Genomic DNA, 25576 nt, shown 5'->3' with positions numbered 1-25576 from the left:
CATAACTATTTACCACCACTAACTTTTACTCAAGTTCTAAATGAAAATTACTTGTTGGGAGGAATTTCAAAATAAATTAAATTAAAATTCTCTTTTTAAAAATAAATTCACACATGGGCCCTGATTCAGAGCCGGACGCAAGTGGCTGCTCGTTCGCTTCGAGCGATGTTTGCCCAACTGCGCATGCATACGGATCGAAATACGCATGCGCGAACCACTCAGTACGGCCGAAAATCGTGTGCTCGCAAAATAGCGATTGCCTGCTATTTTGAGTGACAGAATGAGGCGTATGTGGGTGGTAACAGGGGAAGGTGCTTGAAAACGGGGAGTGGAGATTCGATCGCAGGCGTGCTTAAAGGTCAAAACGGGCATTTTATGGGTGTGCATATTTAAAACAGCAGCGTCATTGACCACGTCACTGGGTTATTTTATAGCCAGAACTGCTCGCAAAATTGTGGTAGCAAAAACCAACCACAAGAATAGCGAGCAGTTCATACGCTGGACGATGTACTCGATTAATCTAATAAATAGCGGACATGACGTAGGATGCGAGCGGCCAGGGGGCGTATTTTTCCAAACAACAAACGCAAGTTTTGTTAGCTCGTTCAGACCTAGAGGCGTGAACAGACCGCAAACAGCGAACGGTTCATTTGAATAGCCACCCCTTGTTTTAGAACGAACGACCGCAAATAGCGAGTGGCTCTGAATGAGGGCCATGGTCATTAACTACAATATTTATATATGTCAAAGAAACTCATATTAGGCCTCAATATTACAATGTCTTTAAGTTCATGAGTTCATGATAGCATTTTTTTTTCAGATTTCAAACACTTGACACTTACTATGTATATAAACACATATATATATATATATATATATATATACATATATACAGTATATATATATTTTATATATATATATATATATTTATATATATATATATATATATAAACAGCCAGGGGACGCGGCACTCGAGAACACTAAATGCATTATTTAATACATATAGATATTTATTTAATACATATTATCTATATGTATTAAATACCACATTCATTGTTCTTGAGTGCCGCGTCCCCTGACTGTATAGATTTTATTACCACAGGGGTAACGGAACCAGATTATTTACTATACTGGGAGAGCCGGACCCACTGGATTATATATATATATATATATATGCAATCGACACGGCAGTACTCCGGACGCATAAATTAGAACAACAGTCTGCTTCTGATATGCAACATTTCAGTGCATTTAATCACACTTTTTTCAAGCAAAGTAAGTGCTTTTAAGTACCATTAAATGCACTGAAACATTGCATATCAGAAGCAGACTGTTGTTCCTATTTATGCATCCAGAGTGCCACCGTGTGGACTGTATATAACGGATTACCCCTGTAAGAAGAAGTTCTTGACAAAGGAGACAAGGAGTCTCCTAAACGCGTAGAAGCCACATCACCGGACGTTCAGGAGAGGAGTACCGACTGGAGGGAGTGCACCGGCAAGCTGCTAATACCACCGGCAGTTGTCTGCAGCACGGAAGGATCGGGATCGGCTTTTTTAAATCAGCAGGCAGACAGTATCTCCTTTTCCACTAAGATTGATATCGGCTAAGTCCGTATCTGGATTTGTTATTCCTGTTTTCTTATATACATATTTCTGTGATTTACCGAGTGTTGCTGTTATGAATAAATTACCTTTGTGAGGATATTCCTGCATCCCTGAAGTTTAAAGATACTGTGATGTGCATGCAAGACTGCAATTGAATGTAAGTTTTTTCTTTCCATGAGGGCCTGATGTCTGTGACTGTTGAATTTACCTGAGATATACCTCTAAAGATACCCTTGTGTGCATATTCGGGACAGAACTTGAAGGTAAGTTCAAATCCAATTGTCTGGAGATATAGGACCATAGAGAACCAGATTTATTGTACATAGGACGATACCATAACCATTCATATACCACCAGTCAGCGCTTGTAGACCTTTTCTTGTTTATGTTTTAAAGTTGTCTTTTTGGGATTAGTGTGTGCCCATTTTAAAGGTCTAGAGCTGCTGACACAGGTGTCAGGTTAAAGAGTCCTTTTTGTGTATTCCATTAGTATATATAAAGGCAATCTAGGTGATCACTCCATCATAGTATATTACATAATACTGTGTGCATCAGGTTAGTTACATAAATTGATATTAGCTGGCAGCTCCAAAAAAGTATCTTACATATTACTCTGTGTATCAGTTTAGTCTATATAAAGGGGTATCTAGGTTGCAGCTTCATCATATAATATTACATATCACTCTGTTCATTGGTTTAGTATATATAAATGGTAATCTAGGTGGCAGTTTCATCATAGAATATGACATATTATTCTATTTATCATTTTAGTATTTAAAAAGGAATATCTAGTTGGCAGTTCCAACAAAGTATCTAACATATTACTCTGTATATCAGGTTAGTATATCTAAAGGGGTATCCAGGTGGCAGGTCCATGATAGTATCTTACATATTACTCTGTATATCAGGATAGTATATATGAAGAGGAATCAAGGTGGAAGCTCCATCATATAATATTACATATTACTGTGTGCCTTAGGTTAGTATACATACATTTATATTATCTGGCAGTTCCAACAAATTATCTTACATATTACTTTGTATATCAGGTTAGTATATATAAAGGGGTATCTAGGTGACAGCTCCATCATAATATATTACATATTACTCTGTGCATCATGTTAGTATAAAAATGGGTATTTAGTTGGCAGCTCCAACATTGTATCTTATATATTACTAAGTACCTCAGGTTAGTATATATATAAAGGGGTGTTTTGGTGGCAGCTCCAACATAGTATCTTACATAATAATCTGTACATGAGGTTAGTATATATTTTTTTACTTTTTCTATATAGTTCTGATACAATCATAGGCATATTCAATTACCCACAATTTTTTTCATGTGGATAAAGCTTTGAATTTAATGCCCAGAGCTTTTCAATTAGTTGCAGGGGCCTAACTAGGTATTTAAAGGCCAGATAGCAAAATTTTGTATGGACCTCTATGTACCACCCAATGGTAAAATAAGTATATAACATATGTAACTTTGAAAAGAATGATGGGCCCTAACCAGATCTGTGCCCCATACATAGCAGCCGCATTATTTGCACCTATGGTAATTATTCCCATGAATAGTTGTCAGTTTTCCAGTATGAGAAGCCCACAGGTAGCATGTGGTAACCCATAGACTCAGTATTAAGTGTTTGGATCTATGGGATTCCCTGTGCATTAAACCCCAGAAGGTGCATCTAACACAGAATTAACTTTACTCACCTAAGGCAGCATCTGAGTTTCAGGGGCTAAACCTTGTGTCCAATTGAATCTGCCCCTCAGTCTTAGACAATTGCACATATGCTGCTGGGCACATGCTTATTTGTTTCATAATACAAACTATTAAGTCAGATTTGTTTACCATAGCTTTCTCCAGCTTTTGTGATGTACCCTAGACTCTTACACCAAACCTACGTATGTCTCTAACACAAACATTCTTATTTACCATTTAAATACTTTTAATGTAATACAGCAATGATCACTGATTCTTCTGCACATATCACACTGAGCAGTGACTGTGAGATGATCCCATTATCCCCATTCCCATGGTGTGTGCAGAGATATTGGCGGCATCCTGGTGCATCAGCTGACAGTAGGTGTGACAGGATCGGTAGCATGTGTTACCCATCTATGGTCAGTGCAGGGGGTGAGTAATGTATAATCCGCACATTGTGAGGTCACACTACGTGGATTTTATTATGTTTATGGAAACAATAATAGACTGTGTATTTTATATCAAGTATTTATCTGCTGCAGGAATGTAGAGGTCTCTGTACTGCACATCTGACTGGAAATGAGAATATAGCAATTTGACAAAATGTTACAATAATTTTCTATGACTGGGTGTTATTTGTTTTTTTTTTAAATATATATCAATTTCCTTTTATATTATAAATCTGTACCTCTAAAAATTAGATGTAACCCAGTAAATTTTAGGCTTTTAAAATGTTATTTTTTTCCTTATAGGACAAATATAAGAGTTTGTTCCAAAACCTAACAACTTTTACACAGTAGCAGAGGTTATGGGGATAGAGAGGCATTTGAGTGGTTACATTTGATACAATTTCCATTGGCTGATGGCAAAAAGTGTTTTCTAAAGGGCAGCAGATATATAAGTCTGATTCAATACACTAAGGTGAATCTCTTTTAGCCGTTCTGCTTAAAGTTAGGTAGAACAAACCAAATTTGCAAGGATCATCTGAAAGTCAGGTAATTCGAGTATTTCTGTGTGCAATGTCTGCAAAATGGTGGACCAAGCTTTTGAGTTCAAATCAATGATATGAGAGTAGAGATGATGTATTCTAAATGTAATCATACAACATAAAGGGAGTATTTGAGATAAAACATCTGGAGTGTCTGAGGCCCACAGAGGAATATCTAATGATTGGGCATAATGATGTGCTGGCAAAAACATAAAGAAATAACAGTGAGCGAGTTCATGTTTTTATTGTAGCTGTGTAAAGGAAAGAATAGTTCCACCCAGTCAAACTCGTCTTTTATGATCATGATGCCCTTTTGGCATATGTAGAGGGGATTACTAAGAAAGGGAAGAAACATCGGGTTACCCCACAATGGAATTTAAGATGATGAAAGAGGGTTTTTCTTTAAGTGTGAATTGATGCTAAACCATGTTATATAGGTATCCCAAAATAAAACATTAGAATGGAAAATCAAAGGAAGTTGCAGTTTTGGGGTATGCAGCAAGGCTGCCAGAGCATATGGGTAAAACAAGGCCTCTTCTCGAGCAAGGTAGGTGTAATGGTCAGTATGTAGCAACCAATCAGCCACATAGCAAAACAAGGCAGATTTAGCAAATGCAGCAACAAGCGGGGCTCTAAGTCCTCCTTTGGTGTTTGGCAGGTTAGCTCAGGAATGATTCATCCTAGGTTTCTGATAATGCCAGATAAATTTGAAAAAAAATATGCGTGTAATGAAGAATATCAGCTTTCAGCAATGTAATAAGTAGTGTTTGTATAATATATGCTAGCTTTGGGAATATTATACATTTGATCACTGTAATTCTGCCTAGAACAAAAAGCTTAAAGTCCTTCCAAATTATAAGTTAAGCTTGTAGTTTATTCAGTAGTGGGGAAAAATGAACACTATAGAGGGACGACAATCGGGCTGGTATATAAATACCTAAATATTTGTGCTTATAAGGTGTAACAATAATTATGGAAGCTATATGAGGATGAGAGGAAAGGAAAAGGGTAACATTAATAGGAAGCAAATCAGATTTGTCTACATTAATGCGATATTCTGCAAAATAACTAAATAAAAAATGTGTTTAAATTTGCAAGAATGGAGAGTACAGGATCCAAAATAAAGAGCATCATATTATCTGCAAATAAAAACAATTTGCATTCTTGGTCCATAATTGCAGAACCTTTAAAGGTGGGATTTTGACATAGTGTTATCACTAGTGGCTCACGGACAGTTGCAAATGATATCAGGGGAATGGGGCACCCCTGTCGTGTCTCTCTTGAAATATAGAAAGGTGGTGATAAATATTTATTAGGGAGGGCTTCAATAATAGGGAAGAATATAGAGAGGTTAAAATTTTAATAAAGAGTGGGGGTAGGCGAAAGCGGCGGAATGACTCTAACAGATGATCCCTTGTTACCAGATCAATCACTTTTTCAGCATATGTAGAAAATAGGAACCTGGGATCAATGGGATCATACATCCTGGAATTGTGTAGGGATTGTAGCACAGGTAAGATTTTCCTAATATTAGTGATTGAACTTCAGCCCCATATAAAGCCTGTTTAGTCAGGGTGTATAGTATCATTTTGATTTTACATGAATTTGACAGACAGAGACTGAAATGCAAGGAGACATTTCCACCATTCCCTGTATCTCTGTGTGATTGCCTGTTCTATTATCGAGTATCTTTATTCCTGTTGTCAATCATGGATCAGTCCATGTAGTCAGATTATGGAACAGGAGTATCTCATCTCTATTACCAGTAGTAGCACTTTGTCAATTTCACAGAGAGTCTTAGCTCTATATTTAAGTAGTCAGGGAAAGTTAATGGTTAAAATGTTGATTTGTTACTAAATAGAAAATAGCTAACATTAGTTTCACCAGCGGCAGTGGCACTGTATGGCAGGTGGTATCAGAAATATACAATTAGAAATGGACTTATGACCACAGCCTGTATCCCTTGGCCCAAGGAAGAGACTTCTTATTTCTCTCTTATAGTAGTGTTTACTTTGCAGCAATTCTACAATAAAGACCTGATTTATGTCTCTTCTGGAAAGTAAATGGTGAGATGTGTCTGCTGCTAGAACTAATTTTATCATTAATTTGGCCTCTAGTCTAAGGTGCTATAAATAGGTAATTACTGATGGCAGTGACTATAATAAATGTATCCTCTGTCTTTCATCCTTATGGGAGCCTGTTACATCATAGCGCTGTATGGTGTTTGCACCTGTTCTTGGTGAAACTTTTAAAGTGGTGGCAATTTCCCAGATTATATGACCTTAAATTCTTAAAATAATAATGGACTGTCCTATATCTGGGTTGATTTAAGCTGTTCTTGACATATTATAACTTATACATCAAAAAATTATGGTGTTGCACCAATACCCTCTGATAGCACCAGTAATTGGCCTTAGGCATTAACAAGCAAAACATTATGATAAAAAATTTAATTAAAATTCTCCTTTTAAAAATAAATTCATACAAAGTAATCAACTGAGCTATTTATATATGTCTAAGAAACTCAATTAAACCTTTATATCACAACGTCTGACATCAGGAGAAATGTAATTTAATTCAGATTTTAACAAACATTGACTTTTACTATCCATATGTCTATTGATCTTATTATGTACATAATCATTGTGAGGTTCCTGCTGATACATAGAAAAGGTCTTTCTGCTGAATCTCTGCCCAGACAATAGGTGACTTCTTAACAAAAGGAACCTTTAGTGACATAACAGGATGCCAGTGTCTGCTGTAATCTAATAAGAATACAAGGTGTTACACCTGCAAAGGTGTAATTAAAATTCCCCATTGTAGTAAGTGACTTTAGGAATATTTACACCCCATTTACAAGACAAGCTAGGCACGGGAAGCTGCTTTGTTTATACTTCATCTCTCAGTGTATAAATTAATTCTGTTCATCCTGGGAACTATGGAGTGAAATGGGGGAGGAATGACTATAAATAGTCTGTGTCAGGACACTAATTTCTGGTGGAAAAGTTACTAGTTTAGTTGCTGATTCGATAGCTGGACATATAGAAGCACATGAAAGAGACAGATGGAATAATCTCCAGAGTAAGGTAATTATATTATACATAAGAATATATTGATATATTGATATATTGTGGTCTACATCTATGTACTATTGTATCATTTTGTGAATTGTCTAAATACTCCACAAATAGAGTGTTTCCTTGTGTCTAAAATCTATAGTGTTTATTTTTAACTACATCCAGAACTATTCAAATATTTTTTAATTTTTATTAGTATAACAAAAATTCAATAGTAACTTTCATATAACTATATGCATCAGGTTATTATATATAAAGGGGTATCTAGGTGAAAGGTTAATCATAATATCATACATATATATATATATATATATATATATATATATATATATATTAGGTTAGTAAATATAAATGGGTAGTTAGGTGGTGGCTTATCAGAGTATTTTACATATTACTCTGTACATCATGTTAGTATATATAAAGGGATATCTAGGTGGCTGCTCTATCATAGTATCTGACAAACTACTCTGTGCATCAGGTTAGTATATGTAAAGGGTTATCTAGGAGGCAGCACCATCATTGTATTTAGATATTACTCTGTGCATTAGGCTAGTATATATAAAGGGGTATCTAGGTGGCTGCTCCATCATAGTATCTTAGATATTACTCTGTGCATCAGGTTAGTATATATAATGGGGTATATACAGTAGGTGACAGCTACATCACAGTATCTTATATATTACTCTCTGCATTAGTTTTGTATATATAAAGGAGTGTCTAGGTATCAGCTCCAAAATTATATATTACGTATTGCTCAGTGCATCAAGATACTCTATATTTTTTTTTTACTTTTATATATAGTTATGTTACAATCATAGGCATATTTTATTAACAATAATTATTTAATGTTAATAAATATCTGGGTTTAATGCACAGAGCTATTATATTAGTTGCAGGGGCATAATTACGTATTTGAAGACCCTATACAAAAAGTTTGTAAAGGCTCCTATGTACCACCCAATGGTGAAAGATGTGTATAACACTTGTGACTTTTGACAAGGAATATGGGCCCCCCGCAGCTCTGAACCCCAAATCAGCTGCACCCTTTGCACCTATGGTAGTTATTCCCATGATTAGTTGTCAATTTACCAGTGTGAGAAACCCACAGGTAGCATGTGGTAACCCATAGACTTAGTATTGAGTGTTTGAATCTATGGGATTCCCTGTTCCTTAATCCACAGAGGGTGCATCTATCAAAGAATTATCTTTGCTCACCTGAGGCAGCATCTCAGATTCAGGGGTTAAACCTTGTGTCAAATTGAATCTGCCCCTCAGTCTTATACAAATGCACATATGCTGCCTGACACATGCATATTTGTTTCATGATACAAACTATTACATCTAATTTGTTTAGCACAGTTTTCTCAGCTTTTGGGATATACCCTAGGCCCTTACATCAAACCTAACTATGTCTTTAACATTAATAATTTTATTAACCTTTTAAAAACCTGGTGTCTCATACAACAATGATCACTGATTCCTCTGCACACATCACACTAAGATAAGTGACTGTGAGATGGAGCTGCCACCTAGATACCCATTTATATATACTAACCTGATATACTAACCTGATATACAAAGTAATATGCAAGATACTTTGTTGGAGCTGCCAGCTAATATCAATTTGTATAAACTAACCTGATGCACACAGTAATATGTAATATACTATGATGGAGTCATCACCTAAATAGCCTTTATATATACATTCCCATGGTGTGTGCAGAGATAATGGCAGCATCCTGGTGCATCAGCTGACTGTAGGTGTGACAGGATCGGTAGCATGTGTCACCCATCTATGGTCAGTGCTGGGGGTGAGTAATGTATAATCTGCACATTCTGAGGTCACAGTATGAGGATTATACAATCATTATGGAAACATTAATAGACTGCGTGTACTATATCAAGTATATATCTTCTGCAGGAGGGGAGAGGTATATGTGCTGGAAATGAGGATTCAGCAATTTGAAAATAATAATTTTAAATGACAGGGTCATATTTCTTATGTTTATTTAAATATATATCATTTTCCTAATATAATAAAACTCTATTATTCTAAAAGTAGATGCAATCTAGTCAATTTTGTGCTCTTTAAAAAAATTTTTTTCCTTATAGGACATATAAGGAGCAGGATTCCCACTAAAAATATAAGAAGACGTTGTGGAAAGTGACTTTTTCTCTGATCAAGCAAAATAAAAACATTTTGTTTTCTACTGGAGGATTCAAAAAATCTACTTTCATTTTCTGAATAGCAAAAACATTTACAGCTAATTTCTTATCTAATACACGATGAGTCTCACAGGAGAGAAACCGCATCTGTGCTCTGAGTGTGACAAAGGCTTTACATATAAATCACTGCTTCTCAGACATCAGAGGATTCACACAGGGGAGAAACTGCATCTGTGCTCTGAGTGTGACAAAAGCTTTACATGTAAATCAGAGCTTCTCAGACATCGGAGGATTCACACAGGAGAGAAACCATTTACATGTTCTGAATGCAGCCAATGCTTTTCCCAAAAGTCATCTCTTCTTACACATCAGAGGATTCATACACGAGAGAAGCCATTTACATGCTCTGAATGTATCAAGTGTTTTACACAACAATCAAATCTTCTTAGACATCAGAGGAGTCACAGAGGAGATAAACCATATAAATGCTCAGAATGCAGCAAGTGTTTTAGCACTAAGTCAAATTTTGTTACACATCAGAGGATTCATACAGGAGAGAAGCCATATAAATGCTCTGAATGCAGCAAGTATTTTACCACCAAGCATGAGCTTGTTATACATCTGAGGATTCACACAGGTGAGAAGCCGTTTAAATGCTCTGAATGTAGCAAATATTTTACCAATAAAAAACATCTTGTTATACATCAGAGGATTCACACAGGAGAGAAGCCATATAAATGCTCTGAATGCAGCAAGTGTTTTACACAACAGACATCTCTTCTTAGACACCAAAGGACTCACAGTAGAGATAACCCCTATATATGATAAGAAGTTAGCAAAGGATTTACTAGAAAGATAATACTTATTAATCAAACAATGAGTTACTATAATGGTCTGAATATATCATGTGTTTCATGATAACTTGTATCACTTCCTGTTTATATGTTTGTCTGCATTTATAGAACAAGCATACAAAATAATTCCATTTAATACAAACATGTAAATATAGAAACATACATACAATAAATAGTGTTAATGCAATTCCTTCTGTTTTCACAGTTGTCTATGCCTTGCTATCCTTAAATGAGCACACACAGTTATATTTGTAAAGATGTTGCATGATTTTAGTAAATCCATGTATGCATATTTTTTTATTATTTTTATTGCACATATTTTTCCACATACAACCATTAAGCATTTGTCATTCATTTTTTTTGCAGTTATAACAAAATCACAGTTACAATTTATAATCTTAGTTTAATTTAATATTATCTACATAACATTTTTCAGGTTGGAGAGTTTTCACTATTCTCAACATAGCCCTTTTTTGTCCCAATTTGATTTTACATAATCCCCAGTACATTTCATCCAATCACAGCAAAGCATTCTCTAATTTTCTTTTGGATTAGCATAGCTAATTTTTTTAAATATCCTCCAGAGATTTTAAAAAATACTTTCCAGAGTTTCTTTCCTTCTGGACTGTGCCTCTACCCAGTCCATACGAAAGATAGTAGAGCTTATCTAGAACAGAGACATTGGGGGACTCAGTGGCTGAACTCATGTCTGCAAAATTGATTTTATTTTTGCAGCTGCTGAAATTGCTAAAAGTATTTTCCGATTTCCCAGTATACAGTATATCCATTACCCTTTAGCATTATAATAAATAAAGCCTTCTCTGGATTCATCGGGAAATCTTTTTCGACATTTAAATTTATAAAACCTTGTATTATTTTCCAGAATTGCCTTATTATTGGACAGTACCAAAAATAATGGGTTAAGTCCCCACAATTTGTAAATTTACAGGAAGTTGATAATCCCATCTCCCTTCTTCTAGGAGAAGATAGATATACCCTGTGACATATTTTAAAAACATTTCCAAGAATATCAGCAATGGAAGTGATTTGTTTACTTTATTTAGTTCACCATATAACGTATCCAATGTCATAAACGGAAATCTCTCCCTCCATCTGCCAATTCCAGTTGTGATCTCTTTAATATCAACCAGTTCTCTTATAATAGAATTATAAAATTAAATTGCTTTTCACTCTAGGCTATTATGTAATAAAGTTTTATCTAGACTTCCAATTTCTTTCACCCAAAGTTTGAATTACCCTCTTTACATAGTGTTGGCCTTGAATAAATGCTAGATTAGGAGCTATAATCACTTTGTATTCCTCTCTTACTTGCCTATAAGATTAATGTTTCTTATATTGCATGTCCACAAGTTGTCCTTTACTTCTTAACCCCTCCCTCCTCCACTGGGCAAAAGGGTATAAAGCTGCTCCCTCCTGGAATTTTGGATTCTTTAATAAGTATTGAGATAGTAGGGTGTATTTTTATTCTACTTCTCAACAAATACCATGTTCTTATAGTGGACATTAATAAAGGATTTTTTAGATTATCCCGGTCTACCTTTTATTTTTTAGCATGAAGAAATGTTGACAACTACATATTTGAAAGGAATGAGCCCTCCAAGGAGGAATGGACATATTTATCTCTATCATGCAGCCAGTCTTTAATGGAGCACAGCTGCACTGAGAGGCTATACCATTCCAAATTTGGAAGATTCATTCCTCCCTTTATCATAGGTTGCTGTAATTTCTGTATGCTGATTCTTCCTTTTTTACCTTCCCTTGTAAATCTACCAAATAAGCTATTGATCTTATCTGTGTCACTTCTGTTTATTATCACTCGGAGTAACTGTATTGGGTACAATACATGCTGGAAGGATACCTTTATGATAAGGTCAACTTGCCCCATAAAAGAAATAGGGAGATTTTTCCATCCTTGAAGTTCATTTTCACATTTTCTTTATAACAGGCTTTAAATTCATGTTATAAAATAAACCTAGGTCCTTCAGAATTTTTACCCCTAAATTAGTTATACATTTGGAGGTTCACCTTATAGTTAGGTCCCCTGCTCATGTTGGGTTTCTAAAGCCCATCTTAAGATACATTGCCACTGATTTGTCTAATTTTATTGAAAATCCTGATGTTCTACCAAATTATGACAATGTATGCAACAATAGTATTTGGGAAAGTCTTAGATTTGGTATATACAGTAACATGTCATCTGCAAAGGTGATTATTTTAATCTCACTTTATCCAGCCACAATGCCCTTCAGGACTGACCAGTTCTGCAAATAACATAACATAGAGTCCAACACTAGATTGAACAAAATTGGAGAGAGTGGGCATCCCTGATGTGTGCCAATATTCATTGTTACTTTTTTGCTCTTATTACCATTAATTAGAATAAATGTACTAGGGGATTCATATAAGAATTGAATGAATTGTATAAACTTTTCCCCAAATTCTCTAGAACTTGTATCACTTCTATATGTTTACATGTGAGGACATTTTTATTTTCTGATTGTGACAAGTGTTTTATATAAATCAATCTTGTTGAAGACAGGTAAATAGAAACATCTGTAGTTGATCTGCTGCCACAGTGTAATAAATAATATGTATGGGGAAAACCCACAAAATTGCCTGAAATGATTATTTATCTTTTTGAAATGTAATTTGCCACTATCATGGCATAAGGCGCTGCTACTAGTGACACCTAATACTGTACAACACAGCAAACAAGAGAGAGAAGAGCAATTTTCCTGGAATATTGCACTGGTTTAAAACATAACTTTATACATTTCTTTATAAAAGTAAGATTATCCATATTGACAAATAATAGAACATAAAAATAGTAAAGAAAGGGACAAATAGGTATAAGGAATTGATTAACATAATCAATGGAACTGTTGCAAGTGTTGATTGTGCTTCCGAAGTTGTAACTGATCTCTGTAATATACAGCAGTCCTGCTCATACAGGTACTGGGACTAGTAGAAGAAAGAGCTTTCTATCCATTTAAAAGTTTCACCAGCTCCTCTCAGGACTGTAATTCCTTCTATGGGTAACAGTGTAAGATAAAACTATAAATAAGGTGTCTTGTTTCCTCCAGTATATACGTATATATATATATATATATATATGTGTATATATATATATATATATATATATATATATATACACGTACATATGCACACACACACACACACACTGGAGGAAACAGTGTATATATATATATATATATATATATATATATTATATATGTACATAGAGATATAGATATATAGATAACAATTGGAAGCAAACGGCAGCACTCAGGAGACTTGTCAAATGACTGATACGTTTATGTAATCATTTTACATGATACCACACCAACGATTCAGGACACAGAACGCTATATATATATATATATATATATATATATTCCATAGACAATAAACCTTAAGGTTTCATATGTCCCATTGAAGCAGCTTAGACATGATCTGAAAATTCACAAAACCTAATGATTTTCTGCCACTCAAACTTCAAAAGCAATGAAATTACAATCATTAAGGCTGACGCCTTAATAGACGTGTTCCTTGTGCTATACATATATGGTATGCCATCACACCCTGTGGCTGATGGCAGATTCAGCACTCTCACAGAATGAGATTGCTGTCACTCACAAAATGACGGACCTGCTAATTCACAGAATTGTGTGCTCATTGGAACACACACATGCAGTCTATGCAACTGAGGTTTGAGCAGTTATGTGGCTCCCACATCCCACTCAGTGCCCACAATCTTCCCATTTGATCACCAAAACAATCTTACTGGCTTCCAACATCCTTCTCACTGCATACATTTATCTCATTTAGAATACACCTTCAGCTCCCTTATTTTTAAAAATATCATACTCTGTCTATGCATGTACACTTTCTTCCCCTATATGCCTCCATGCTGCTATATATTCCCAAATCCCTACTGCTGTGTGGTCTCCCAACTGTGATAGTCTGTGTTCCCTCATCCGCACTAATGTTTTTCCCCAGCCGCAGCACCCTGCATCCGTGACTTCTCCACAGCCATGTTGCTGTCTTTCTCTCATCTGTGGCACTCTTTCTTCCTCCATCTGCACTACTCTGGTCCCCAACCATGCAACTCTGTCTCCCCCCAGCACCCGCACCACTATGTCTTCCTCCCCATCCACATCAATCTGTCTTCCCCAATCCCTAGTGCTTTGTGGTCTCCGCACTATGGTAATCTGCATTCTATCATTCGCACCAATCTTTCTTTCTCCATATGCACCACCCTGCATCCGTGTCACTTTGTTTCCTTCTGCACCACTGCCTTCCCCTAAGCCAAACAGCTGTCTTACTTTCCTCTATGGCATTCTTTCTTAATCCATTTGCAGCCCTCTGTCTCCCCAACTGTGCAACTCTGTCTCCTCCCCCCACCTGCACTACTCTGTCTTCCTACCCATATTCACTAATCTGTCTTCCCCAATCCCTACTGTTGTGTGTTCTCTTATCTGTGCTAGTCTGTATTCCATTATCCGCACCAATCTGTGCACCCATCTGCACTGCTCTGTCTTACCATGTCCATGCCACTCTCTATCCCCATCCACACTGCTATCCTCTCAAACCATGCAACTCTATTTCCCCCATCCACACCACTATGTTCCACCCATCTGCATTGCTTTGTCAACCCCCCCTCTGTACTGCTTAACCCTCCCTCTTCTACACACATTTGTGTCTCACCTATCCATGCTGCTGTGTCTCCGCCCCCCATCCACACCACTTTTATCCCATCTGCACAGCTCTATTTTCTGCTTTCACCTCAGTTGCATATACTGCATGTGTGTATTCCAATGAGCACACAATTTTGTGAATTAGCAGCTCCACCATTTTGTGAGTGACAGCAATCTTATTCTGTGAGACTGCTGAATCTGCAGCATACAATATCTGTATTGCGCAAGGAACACGTCTATTAACGCATCAGGCTTAATGATCAGAATTTCATTGCTTATTTTAGTTTGAGTGGCAGAAAATCAATAGGTTTTGTGAATTTTCAGATCATGTCTAAGCAGCCATAATGGGACATATGAAACCGTAAATTTTTTTGTCTATGGAATTCATAGCTTTTTTAAAATGTATTAACTAGCAGGGTTTGGATGAGCAAACCGGGCCACCTGCAGGGGAAAGGGCAACAAAATGGTACTCTAAAGCAGGTGGAAGAGGGGACAGCCACACAGGAGGTTGGTTTGGGAGGTGCAGAGAGCGAGACGGTTGTAGGCATGTAGTGTAGCGGCAGCAGCATTGCAACAAGCACAGGTCTCTGAGCCGGTCCTGGTTCTGGAATTACAGGGGGAAAAATGCAAAGAGCTCCCCCTGTATTTCCCAGAACCAGCATGCACTCCATCACAGGGTGGGGGTGATGCCACAGCCAGGGGAGCCCTTTCACTGGGCCCCCCAGCTTCAGCATCACCCCTGACCGCTAGTCAGCCCAGACCAGGGATCCCTGGGGAGTTGGGCCCCCCAATAAAGGGGTATCCCTCCTCAGGGCACCCCAGGCCCAGGCTAATAGCCCAGGGCTATCCCCGGCACCCCTGTGGGGTTTGTGCTGGCTTGATTGTGTATAGTGTGGTGAAGAATAAAATATAAATATTGTCTTTTGCAGTAGTACTACATGTCCCAGCAAGTCTACCCCGCATTCTGGTACTTGGTGAACCACAAGTAGCAGCAGGCAGGGCATTAAGGGCCTGCTGGCACCTATAGTACCCCTGCAAAAGAAATATTAAAATAAACAGACACCATTTTTAAAAGTATTTAGTATGCCAAACCATCACCTGGAGGGCAATGGCCTTTAAGCTCTTTTACATGGCCATCGCCCATCCCGGGCTTCTACTGCATCTTCACCTGGAGCGCGGCGGCCATTAAGCTCTTTTGCGCGGCCACTCCCCAGCCAGGGATTCCCAGCATCTTATGTCTTCAGCTGGTCTTCTCTCCAGCTCCCCAGCTAATGAACTAAATGGACGGGGCATGATGGCTCTATTTAAGCCAGCCGAGGGGCCGGGGTGATGACATTGCGAGCCATGATTGTCTCGAAGCGGCCATCTTTGAATTTTCAAAAATTGCGTTGGGGCGCCATTTTTGAAAAGGGCACGCTCAGTACTCACCATTGAATTCACAGGTGAGAACTGCTCATTGGCTGAGCGGCAGAAGGCTCGCTTCTCTCAGCCAGTGATCACTCCGCACCGGATTTCTGGACTAAAATGCTGGAATTCAGTTAGTAGTGTTCTTGTAGAACACTACTAAAGTTCGTGGGAATGGATATCTCCGTTTTTTTTTTCCAAGACCCTGGATTGTGTGCAGAGGACCTGATACATGCATAGGAGGAGGTGAGTATGAAATTTTTTTTTTACAGGTACCCCATTGGATAATCTACTGGAGAAGAGGAGAGATTGGCTTCAGGGATACTAGCTGAGTATGTGAGATAGTGTGTATGCATGTGTGAGTACATGTGTGTGTTCATGTATGTTTTAGTAAAATTATACATTTCTACTGTGTGTTGAGTGTTTTTTTTAATATTGCTATTCTCCAGGACCAGCAGTGGACTATTTCTGATGGGGGGCTGATGCCACAGCCTGGGGAGCCCTTTCACTGGGCCCCCCAGCCACAGAATCAGTCCTGACCACTAGTCATTCCAGGCTGGGAATCCATGAGGAGCTATTGACCCATCCAATAAATGGGTCCCCATCCTCAGTGCACCCCAGGCCTAGGCTGATAGCCCGAGGCTATCCCCAGCACCCCTGGGTGGTGGGTGCCAGGTTGATTGTGTGATGTGGTGCATTTTAAAGAATATTTTCTTCTGCAGGTGAACTACAGGTCCCAGCATGCCTCCCTGCATACTGGAACTTGAAAAACCACAAGTACCAGCATGCTGGGCTTTAGGGCCCACAGCCACCTGTAATGCACCTGTAAAAAATATATAAAACAACACAACACACTTTAATATTGCAATATTTTATTTTACAGGTCTTCACCTGGGGGACGGCAGCCTTTAAGCTCTTTTATTTGGCTCCACCACCACAGGGCTTAGGCCTCTTCACCTAGTGGGCGCCAACCTACCAGGGCTTCAGGGACTTTGCCCGGCAGGCACCAACTTGCCAGGGCTTTGGCATCTTCGCCTGGTGGATGCCAACCCACCAGATCTTCGGCGTATTCACCTGGCGGGCACCTACCGCCAGGTCTTTGATGTCTTCACCTTGTGGGCGGCAACCAGTTTCAGCTATTTTTCATGGCAGCCGCCTACTAGGACTTCCGGCATCTTTGCTTGGTGGTTGCCAACCTGCCAGGGCTTTGGTGTCTTCACCTATTGGGTGGCAGCCTATGATAGCTCTTTTTCGGTGCTGCCTCCCACTTGAACTTCTGGTGTCTTCACATGATGGGCACCAACCCCCCAGGGCTTTGATGTCTTCACCTAGTGGGCGACATCCTGTGATAGCTCTTTTTCATGGCTGCCTCCCACTAGGATTTCTAGTGTCTTCGCCTGGAGGGTGCCAACCTGCGAGGACTTCAGCGTCTTTACCTGGGAGGCACAAACCTGCTAGGGCTGTTGCGTCTTTGCCTGGTGGGAGCCAACCTGCCAGGGCTTTGAAGTCTTCACCTAGAGGGCGGCAGCCTGTGTTAGCTCTTTTTCAAAACTGCCACCCAATAGGTCTTATGGCATCTTCGCACGGAGGGTGCCAACCCACCAGGGATTTGGCCTCTTTGCCTTCCGGGCACAAACCAGTTAGGGCTTCAGCATCTTCGCCTGGCAGGCACCAACCTGCCAGGGCTTCGATGTCTTCACCTAGTGAGTGGCAGCCTGTGTCAGCTTTCTTTTGTGGCTGCCTCCCACTAGGACTTCCGGCGTCTTCCCCATTTGGGCACCAACCTGCCAGAGCTTCAGTCTCTTCGCCTAGTGGGCATCAGCCTGTGATAGCTCTTTTTCAGTGATGCCTCCCACTAGGACTTCTGGTGTTTCTGTCTGAATGGCTCCAACCCGCCAGGGCTTTGGCATCTTCACCTGGCAGGAGCCAACCCACCAGGGTTTGATGTCTTCACCTAGTGGGCGTCAACCTGTGTAAGCTCTTTTTCATGGCTGCCTCCCACTAGGACTTCCGGCTTTTTCGCCTGGTGGATGCCAACCCACTAGAGCTTTGGCGTCTTCACCTGGCGGGCGCCGAATCGCCAGAGCTTTAACATCTTCACCTAGTGGGTAACAGCCTGTGTCAGCTCTTTTTCATGGCTCCTGCCCACTAGGACTTATGGTGTCTTCACCTGGTAGGCGCCAATCTGCCAGGTATTCGGCATCTATACCTGGTGGGCACCAATCCACCAGGGCTTTGATGTCTTCATCTACTGGGTGGCAGTCTCTGTCAGCTCTTTTTCATGGCTACCTCAACTAGGACTTCTGGCATTTTTGTCTGGCAGATGCCAACCTGCCAGGGCTTTGGCTCTTTAATATGCAATATTTTATTTTACAGGTATTCACCTGGGGGACAGCGGCCTTTAAGCTCTTTTATGTGGCCACCACCACCCCAGGGCTTAGGCCTCTTCGCCTGGTGGGCACCAACCTACCAGGGCTTCGGCATTATTGCCTGGTGGATTCCAACTCACCAGGGCTTCGGCATATTCACCTGGCGGCCACCAACCCGCCAGGTCTTTGACGTCTTCGCCTAGTGGACGGCAGCCTGTGTCTGCTCTTTTTCATGGCTGCCACCCACTAGGACTAATGGCATCTTCACAGGGTGGGCGCCAACCCGCCAGGGCTTTGGCTTCTTCACCAGGCTGACACAAACCCACTAAAGCTTCAGCATCTTCGCCTGGCAGGCACCAACCTGTGAGGGCTTCGATGTCTTCACCTAATGGGTGGCAGCCTGTGTCAGTTCTTTTTCGTGGCTGGCTCCCACTAGGACTTACGATGTCTTTGCCTGGTGGGTCCCAACCTGCAAGGGCTTCGTTGTCTTCACCAAGTGGGCAGCAGCCTGTGATAGCTTTTTTTCGGTGATGCCTCCCACTAGGACTTCTGTTGTCTTTGCCTGGAGGGCACCAACCCGCCAGCGCTTCGACGTCTCCACCTAGTAGTCGACATCCTGTGTCAGCTCTTTTTCATAGAGTTTCATAGCTGCCACCCACAAGGACTTATGGCGTCTTCACCAGGCGGGCACCAACCCGCCAGTGCTTCAGCATCTTTGCCTGGTTGGACTCAACCTGCCAGGGCTCGATGTCTTCACCTAGTGTCTGCAGCCTGTGTCAGCTCTTTTTCATGGCTGCCTCCCACTAGTACTTTCGACATTTTCGCCTGGTGGATGCCAATCTGCCAGTGCTTTGGCATCTTTACCTGGTGGGCGCCATACCGCCAGAACTTCAACATCATCACCTAGTGGGCATCAGCCTGTCAGCTCTTTTTCATGGCTCCTGCCACTAGGACTTATGGCGTCTTTGCCTGGTGGGTGCCAACCATCTAGGGCTTCAGCATCTTTGCCTGGTGGGAACCAACCTGCTAGGGCTTTGGCATCTTTACCTAGTGGGCGACAGCCTGTGTCAGCTCTTTTTCATGGCTCCTGCAACTAGGACTTATGGCATCTTTGCCTGGTGGGTGCCAACCTGCTAGGGCTTCAGTGTCTTTGCCTGGTGGGTACCAACCTGCTAGGGCTTTGGCATCTTTACCTAGTGGGCGACAGCCTGTGTCAGCTCTTTTTCATTGCTGCCACCCACTAGGACTTATGGTATCTTCGCCTGTTGGGTGCCAACCCAGCAGAGCTTCACACATTTTCAGCTGGTGGCCACCAACCTGCTAAGGCTTTGGAGTCTTCATCTGGTGGGTGACAACCCACCAGGGCTTCAACATCTTCACCTAGTGGGCAGCAGCATGTCAACTCTTTTTCATGGCTGCCACCCACTTGGACTTCCAGCATTTTTGCCTGGCAGATGCCAACCCACCAGGGATTTGGCTTCTTCGCCTGGTGGGTACCCACACACCAGGGATTCTGGCATCTTCACCTGGGGGGCGAAGATGCCAGGGCTTCTGTGGTCCTCTTCAGGAAAATCAAAGATGGCAGCCATGAGCCAATCACGGCTCACAACGTCATCATCTGTGCACCAGGCAGCTGCAGGACTTGCACCTGTTCAGGTGTTGGCAGCGGGCCAGGATCCACGCTGCCTACAACATCTGAGACCTGCCACTGCTGATGTCCCTGCCACCACTACCATTGTTTTTTTACCAGTGCTGCTACCACCCACAAATGATGACCATCTTGCTACACCCAAGTGAAGCCACTATGACTACACCTGCTGGAGTCACCTACTATGGCTGCGCAACAAGTTGAGAAGTTCTATTTTTATAATGGCACATTCTTGAGGTAATAGCTTTAAAACTGTAATTTTTTAATTTACCTGAACCCCAAAAACACATACCCGGGCACAATAGCTACCTAATAAAACAAACCCCAAGTCTAAATTCCACCCCTACCCTGATTTTTGCATTCAAAAAAATCCCCCATAGATTATAGCATACAAGGATTCATAAATGAGACTGTCAGAAAAAAGTGACAGTTGGAGCTTTAGATTACTCCCAAATCCTCATTTTTTATGTTTTTACCCTGACATTTGGCATGCAGCACCATGCGACAGTTCTACCCAGCCTGGCCAAATTTCAGATCCGTACCTCCTATAACTTTTGAGGTGTAGCTCCTTAAACACCCTGACCCCCCTTTAGAATTCTCTATGGAGAAATCCATTTTTTAGATGCAGCCTTAATATAAGGGCACGACTGTGCCCTTATAATATATGTATTATAAGTTGTGCCCTTATATTATTACTGAACCAAAACAATGAAAATCTACATAGAAAATTCTGGAGGGGGTCACGATATTAAAGGGCTGCACCTCAAAAGCTATAGAAGGTACCAAGCTGAAGTTTGGCATTGGCAGATAGAATTGTCAAAATTTGGCAAGGTGCTGCTTGCTAAATTTCAGGGCAAAAACATAAAAAATTAGGATTTGGGAGTAATCAAAATTATCAACTGTCATTTTTTCTGACTCTCAGTTAGGACCACTTTTCTGCTGTTCTCTATGGGGGATTTATGGGAACATATAACTTAGGTTAGGGGGTGAATTAAGACTTGGGGTTTGATTTATAAGGTAGCTATTGTTCCAGAATAGGGCCTTTTTGGGTTCAAGTAATTGAGAAAGTTACAGTTATTAAACTATTACCTCACAAATCTGCCATTACAGAGATAGAAAGTTTAAATTCCTTGCAAAGCCTCAGTAGGAACCTTTAGCAGGTGTACTCAATGTGGCTTCACTTGGGTGCACCAAGTAGTATGTCCTCTGCAGGTGGTAGCAGGGGCCAGGACCAGAGGGAAGGAAGCTGGCATTTGTGATGCCAGGACCCAGGAGAAGGTAGTGGGTAATAGCATCTGCTAACACTTGCGGGAGAAAGCAGGTGGTGGTGGTGGCCATTAGTGGCCAAGGTAGTGGGCAGTAGGACCCAGGGGAGGCATCTGGCATCTGTTGCAGATGCAGGCTTCAAGCATGCATATGTGTGTAAAAAGATTTTAATTTGTAAAAAAAAAACGGCATGCCCCTTGCCCCAACTGAGCAACCAGTACTGGACTTCTAGTGACCCAGAACTGGTTGTGCAAAATAAGGAGGACAAATTACATTGGTGTCACCTGTATTAAGAACAACCAGCAACAGGCTAATCCAAACCAGTCCTGATTGCCAGAATACAGGGAATAAATGACCATATTCAGTGCAACCAGCACTGGGCTCTGAGTTGGTCCTGGTTCTGGAATTACAAGATAAAAAAAGCATAGGGTACCAATGTATTTACCAGAACCAGCACTGGACCATTTCTAGTGGGAGCTGATGCCAGAGCCAGGGGAGCCCTTTCACCAGGGTCCCCAGCTAGTCAGCCCAGGCTGGGATCCATGGGGAGCTGGGGGCCCCCCAATAAAGTGTTACTTCTCTTCAGGGGACCCCAGGCCCAGGCTGATAGCCTGGGGCGATCCCTGGCACACCTGGGCATTGGGTGCTGAGTTAATAGTGTAGTGTGGTGCATATTAAAGTCCCAGTAAGCCTCCCCACATATTTGTATTTGGAAAACCACAAATACAAGCAAGCAAAGGATTAAGGGATTGCTGGTAGCTTTACTATTCCTACAAAAGAAATATTGAAATAAAACAGAGACACATTTTTTTAATATTGTTCTTGTCTGCAGCTTTAAGTGAAAGATGGCAGCCTGGAGAGGGGGACCATTTTACTGGGGGGTCCCCAGCTCCCCAGGGATCCCTAGCATGGACTGACTAGTGGTCACGGTTAGTGCTTTGGCTGGGGGGCCAAGTCAAAGAGCTCCCCTGGCTGTGGCATTAGCTCCCTGCTATTAAAAGTCCAGTGCTGGTTTTGGATAATACAGGGGGACTTTACTAATTTTTATCCCCTGTATTTCCAGGACCAGTTCCAAATCAGAGCTCAGTGATGGTTGCGCAAAGTATGGGGGACCCCTACATTGTTTGTCCCCCATATTTTGGCAACCAAGGTTGGTTCTGACTAGCCTGTTGCTAGTTGTGATTATGTACAGGGGAGTCCTATGTTATTTGTCCCCTGTATTTAAGCACAACTAGCATGGGCACTTAACAGCCTGGGGCTGGTTCTGCTTTTGCGGGGGTCATTTCACACAATCAACCCATCACCCACTGCCTAGGGGTGCCGGGGATAGCCCCATGCTATCAGCCCAGGCCTTGGGTGCCCTGGAGAGGGGGACCCTTTTATTGGGCCAGGAGGTCCCCAATTCCCTAGGGATTCCCAGCCTGGGCTGATTGGTGATCAGGTTTGATGCTTTGGCTGGGGGACCTAGTGAAAGGGCTCCCCTGGCTGTGGCATCAGCCCTCCACTAGAAAAAGTCTGGTGGTGGTTCTGGAAAATATAGGGGAACCCTATGCAAATTTTCCCACTGTATATACAGAACCAGAACCAGATCAGAGCCCAGTGTTGGTTGAGTAAAGTAAAGTGACCCCTACTTTGTTTGTTCCCTATATTTTGGCAATCAGGGCTGGTTCTGAGATTGATGGAACAGGAGAAAATATTCACACATCATAACACTGCATAGACCGCTCTGGGGAACAGTACGAGTGCTGGCTTTATTTATAGGGGTCTGAAAAGGTTAGTCACCATGAGTCAGCTTTATGCATGTGCACAAACAACTTGTTTGTGCCCCCCAATACTGACTGGACATATAGATAAGACAAACATATGACATTATGATGCATATTCTTGTTGTGTTCCTCGCCTGCCATCTTCGTCAACATCTTCTATCTTGTTATCATCAGACTGTCCAAGTATTTTATCTTCTCTATTCAAGACTGTATAGTGAACAACATGTTTTTCTGAAACTTCAAACTTATGTAACTCTTAAAATCACTCTTAAAGCGACATACACATAGATAGAGCATTTAATAATCTAAGCATTCCATGCTAATATTTCCCTCTTATTATCAAATGATCTATCTGTCAGTAGAAATGTCCATGTTTCTTTAGTAACTCCTTCTGGAGCCTTTTGATGTTCTTGTTGTTCCTCATCTTTCTTTGGCCTTTATGACTTTTGTTTCCTGCATATCAGTTACCTACAATAACCAGCATATGACCTTATAGTGCCTATGTTATCCACATGTTATCCTAAGGACCACATATAGATAGAGAAAAATATCATTCAGCATGTATCATTGGTGTTTATCATAGGAACTATTCTTACTGTTGCTTGAAGGTCAATCATGCCAGGAGGAAAGATCGAGGAATCAGGTATCTGGACATCGGGGATTAGAGTATAGGCCCCCCTCATATGTAACTCCCAGGTGTTAATGAGACCTCTCCTGGGGTGCGGAGTCTAGTCCACCTGATGGTATTCACCAGTGACCCCTCCAAGCAGGATATGGGCTTTGCTGCACCAAGTGAACAGGACGTGGCGCCCAAGATTGGTACCTGGAGCAAACACTGAGTATAATGCAGGAGGACTATACCTTCTTGTGTTGAGGGTTAATTCAGAATTCTTGATCTTCACTTATTTCACTCAAGCAAGAGCGCTTCTGCTCATCTTCTTTAGTTATGTAGTAAGTTGCTTGATCACTCTATCTCCATTGTTCACTTCTTATGGTGCGATGCTGTGAACCCAAGTGTCTCTTCCTTCCAGCTTTACTGCAGTAGGTGTAGTCTGCAACACCTGAAATGGGCCTTCGTATCGAGGTTCAAGTGCCCTTCTCACATGTCTTTTGAAATACATCCAGTCCCCTGGACTCAATGAATGAGTACTGTCATCAGAGTCTGGATCTGGAATGGAAGAGAATACTTGACAATGGAGGTTAGTTAAAGCTTTACACATTGCTTTTACATAAGCAGTTAAATCTTCATAGTTAAGCTGTAACTGCTGAGGGAAGTAACACCCTGTCTTAGGTACTGTATCAAAGCTTATGTGTCTTTACAGAGTTGGTTCTAATAGAGAACAAAACTGTTGGTAGACATTGTAATACTGGGTCTTGCAATACTGCATTCTTTACTGCTGTACATGCATAAGCAATGATCTTTATTTCTGGTGTCTGTTTCTTGGTAGGGGCCTGTATCTTTACAATTGCTTCTTTCTGATGTTAGTTCAAGGGCAATGAATAGCTGATTAATCAAAGTTGCATGCTTGATATAATTTCTGGTTTCTTCAGGTAGGGACAACTTTGTGGATCTCATACCTGGAATTTCTGTAGAGGTTTGGCTGTTTGTCCTTCTGCCAAGATTCAAGCTTCCTTGAGTAAACACAATTCTTCTTCTTGTGCTGAGCACTATGGAGGTAGTGCTGTATAAGTTAAGATGTCTGTGTTTGAAGTAGGGATGTGCAGGCTCGGTTTTACTCGGATTTACTCGGTTCTTATCGCCACTTTACCGCAAATTCAGATTTATTTTATTGGCTATCCAAAACACATGATAGGCGACAGCCAATAAAAAGATCCGAGTAAATCCGAGTAAAACCTAACCTGCTCACCCCTAGTTTGAAGTGTCTGTATATCCTGTGTATATGCTCCCATTAACATAGTATCTGGAGCCATCTACATTCAGGATTCTGTAAAGGAGTGTCCATTACATGATGAAGAGCCCTGACTTTAACTTACATAAGAGCTAAACA

General features: G+C 40.8%; 1 protein-coding gene across 2 annotated transcripts in view; it reads left to right on the top strand.

The window, feature by feature from the left end:
* Positions 1–25576, top strand: part of LOC148522652 (uncharacterized) — a 281599-nt gene that overhangs the window by 111983 nt on the left and 144040 nt on the right. Inside the window, exons 8-9 of one of the 2 annotated variants that reach the window (XM_088473978.1) lie at positions 9676–10344; positions 22190–22192. In XM_088473978.1, coding sequence (XP_088330104.1) covers positions 9676–10344; positions 22190–22192 — 672 coding nt within the window. Of the gene's footprint in view, positions 1–9662; positions 10345–15591; positions 15595–22189; positions 22193–25576 lie in introns of those variants that run through there. The other variant, XM_088473979.1, reaches the window with a different exon arrangement.

Source organism: Taudactylus pleione, unplaced genomic scaffold (assembly GCF_031769625.1).
Source record: "Taudactylus pleione unplaced genomic scaffold, aTauple2 ptg000145l, whole genome shotgun sequence".
NCBI lineage: Eukaryota > Metazoa > Chordata > Amphibia > Anura > Myobatrachidae > Taudactylus > Taudactylus pleione.
Note: the sequence above shows the minus strand (reverse complement) of the source record. Positions and strands in the feature narration are given on the sequence as shown.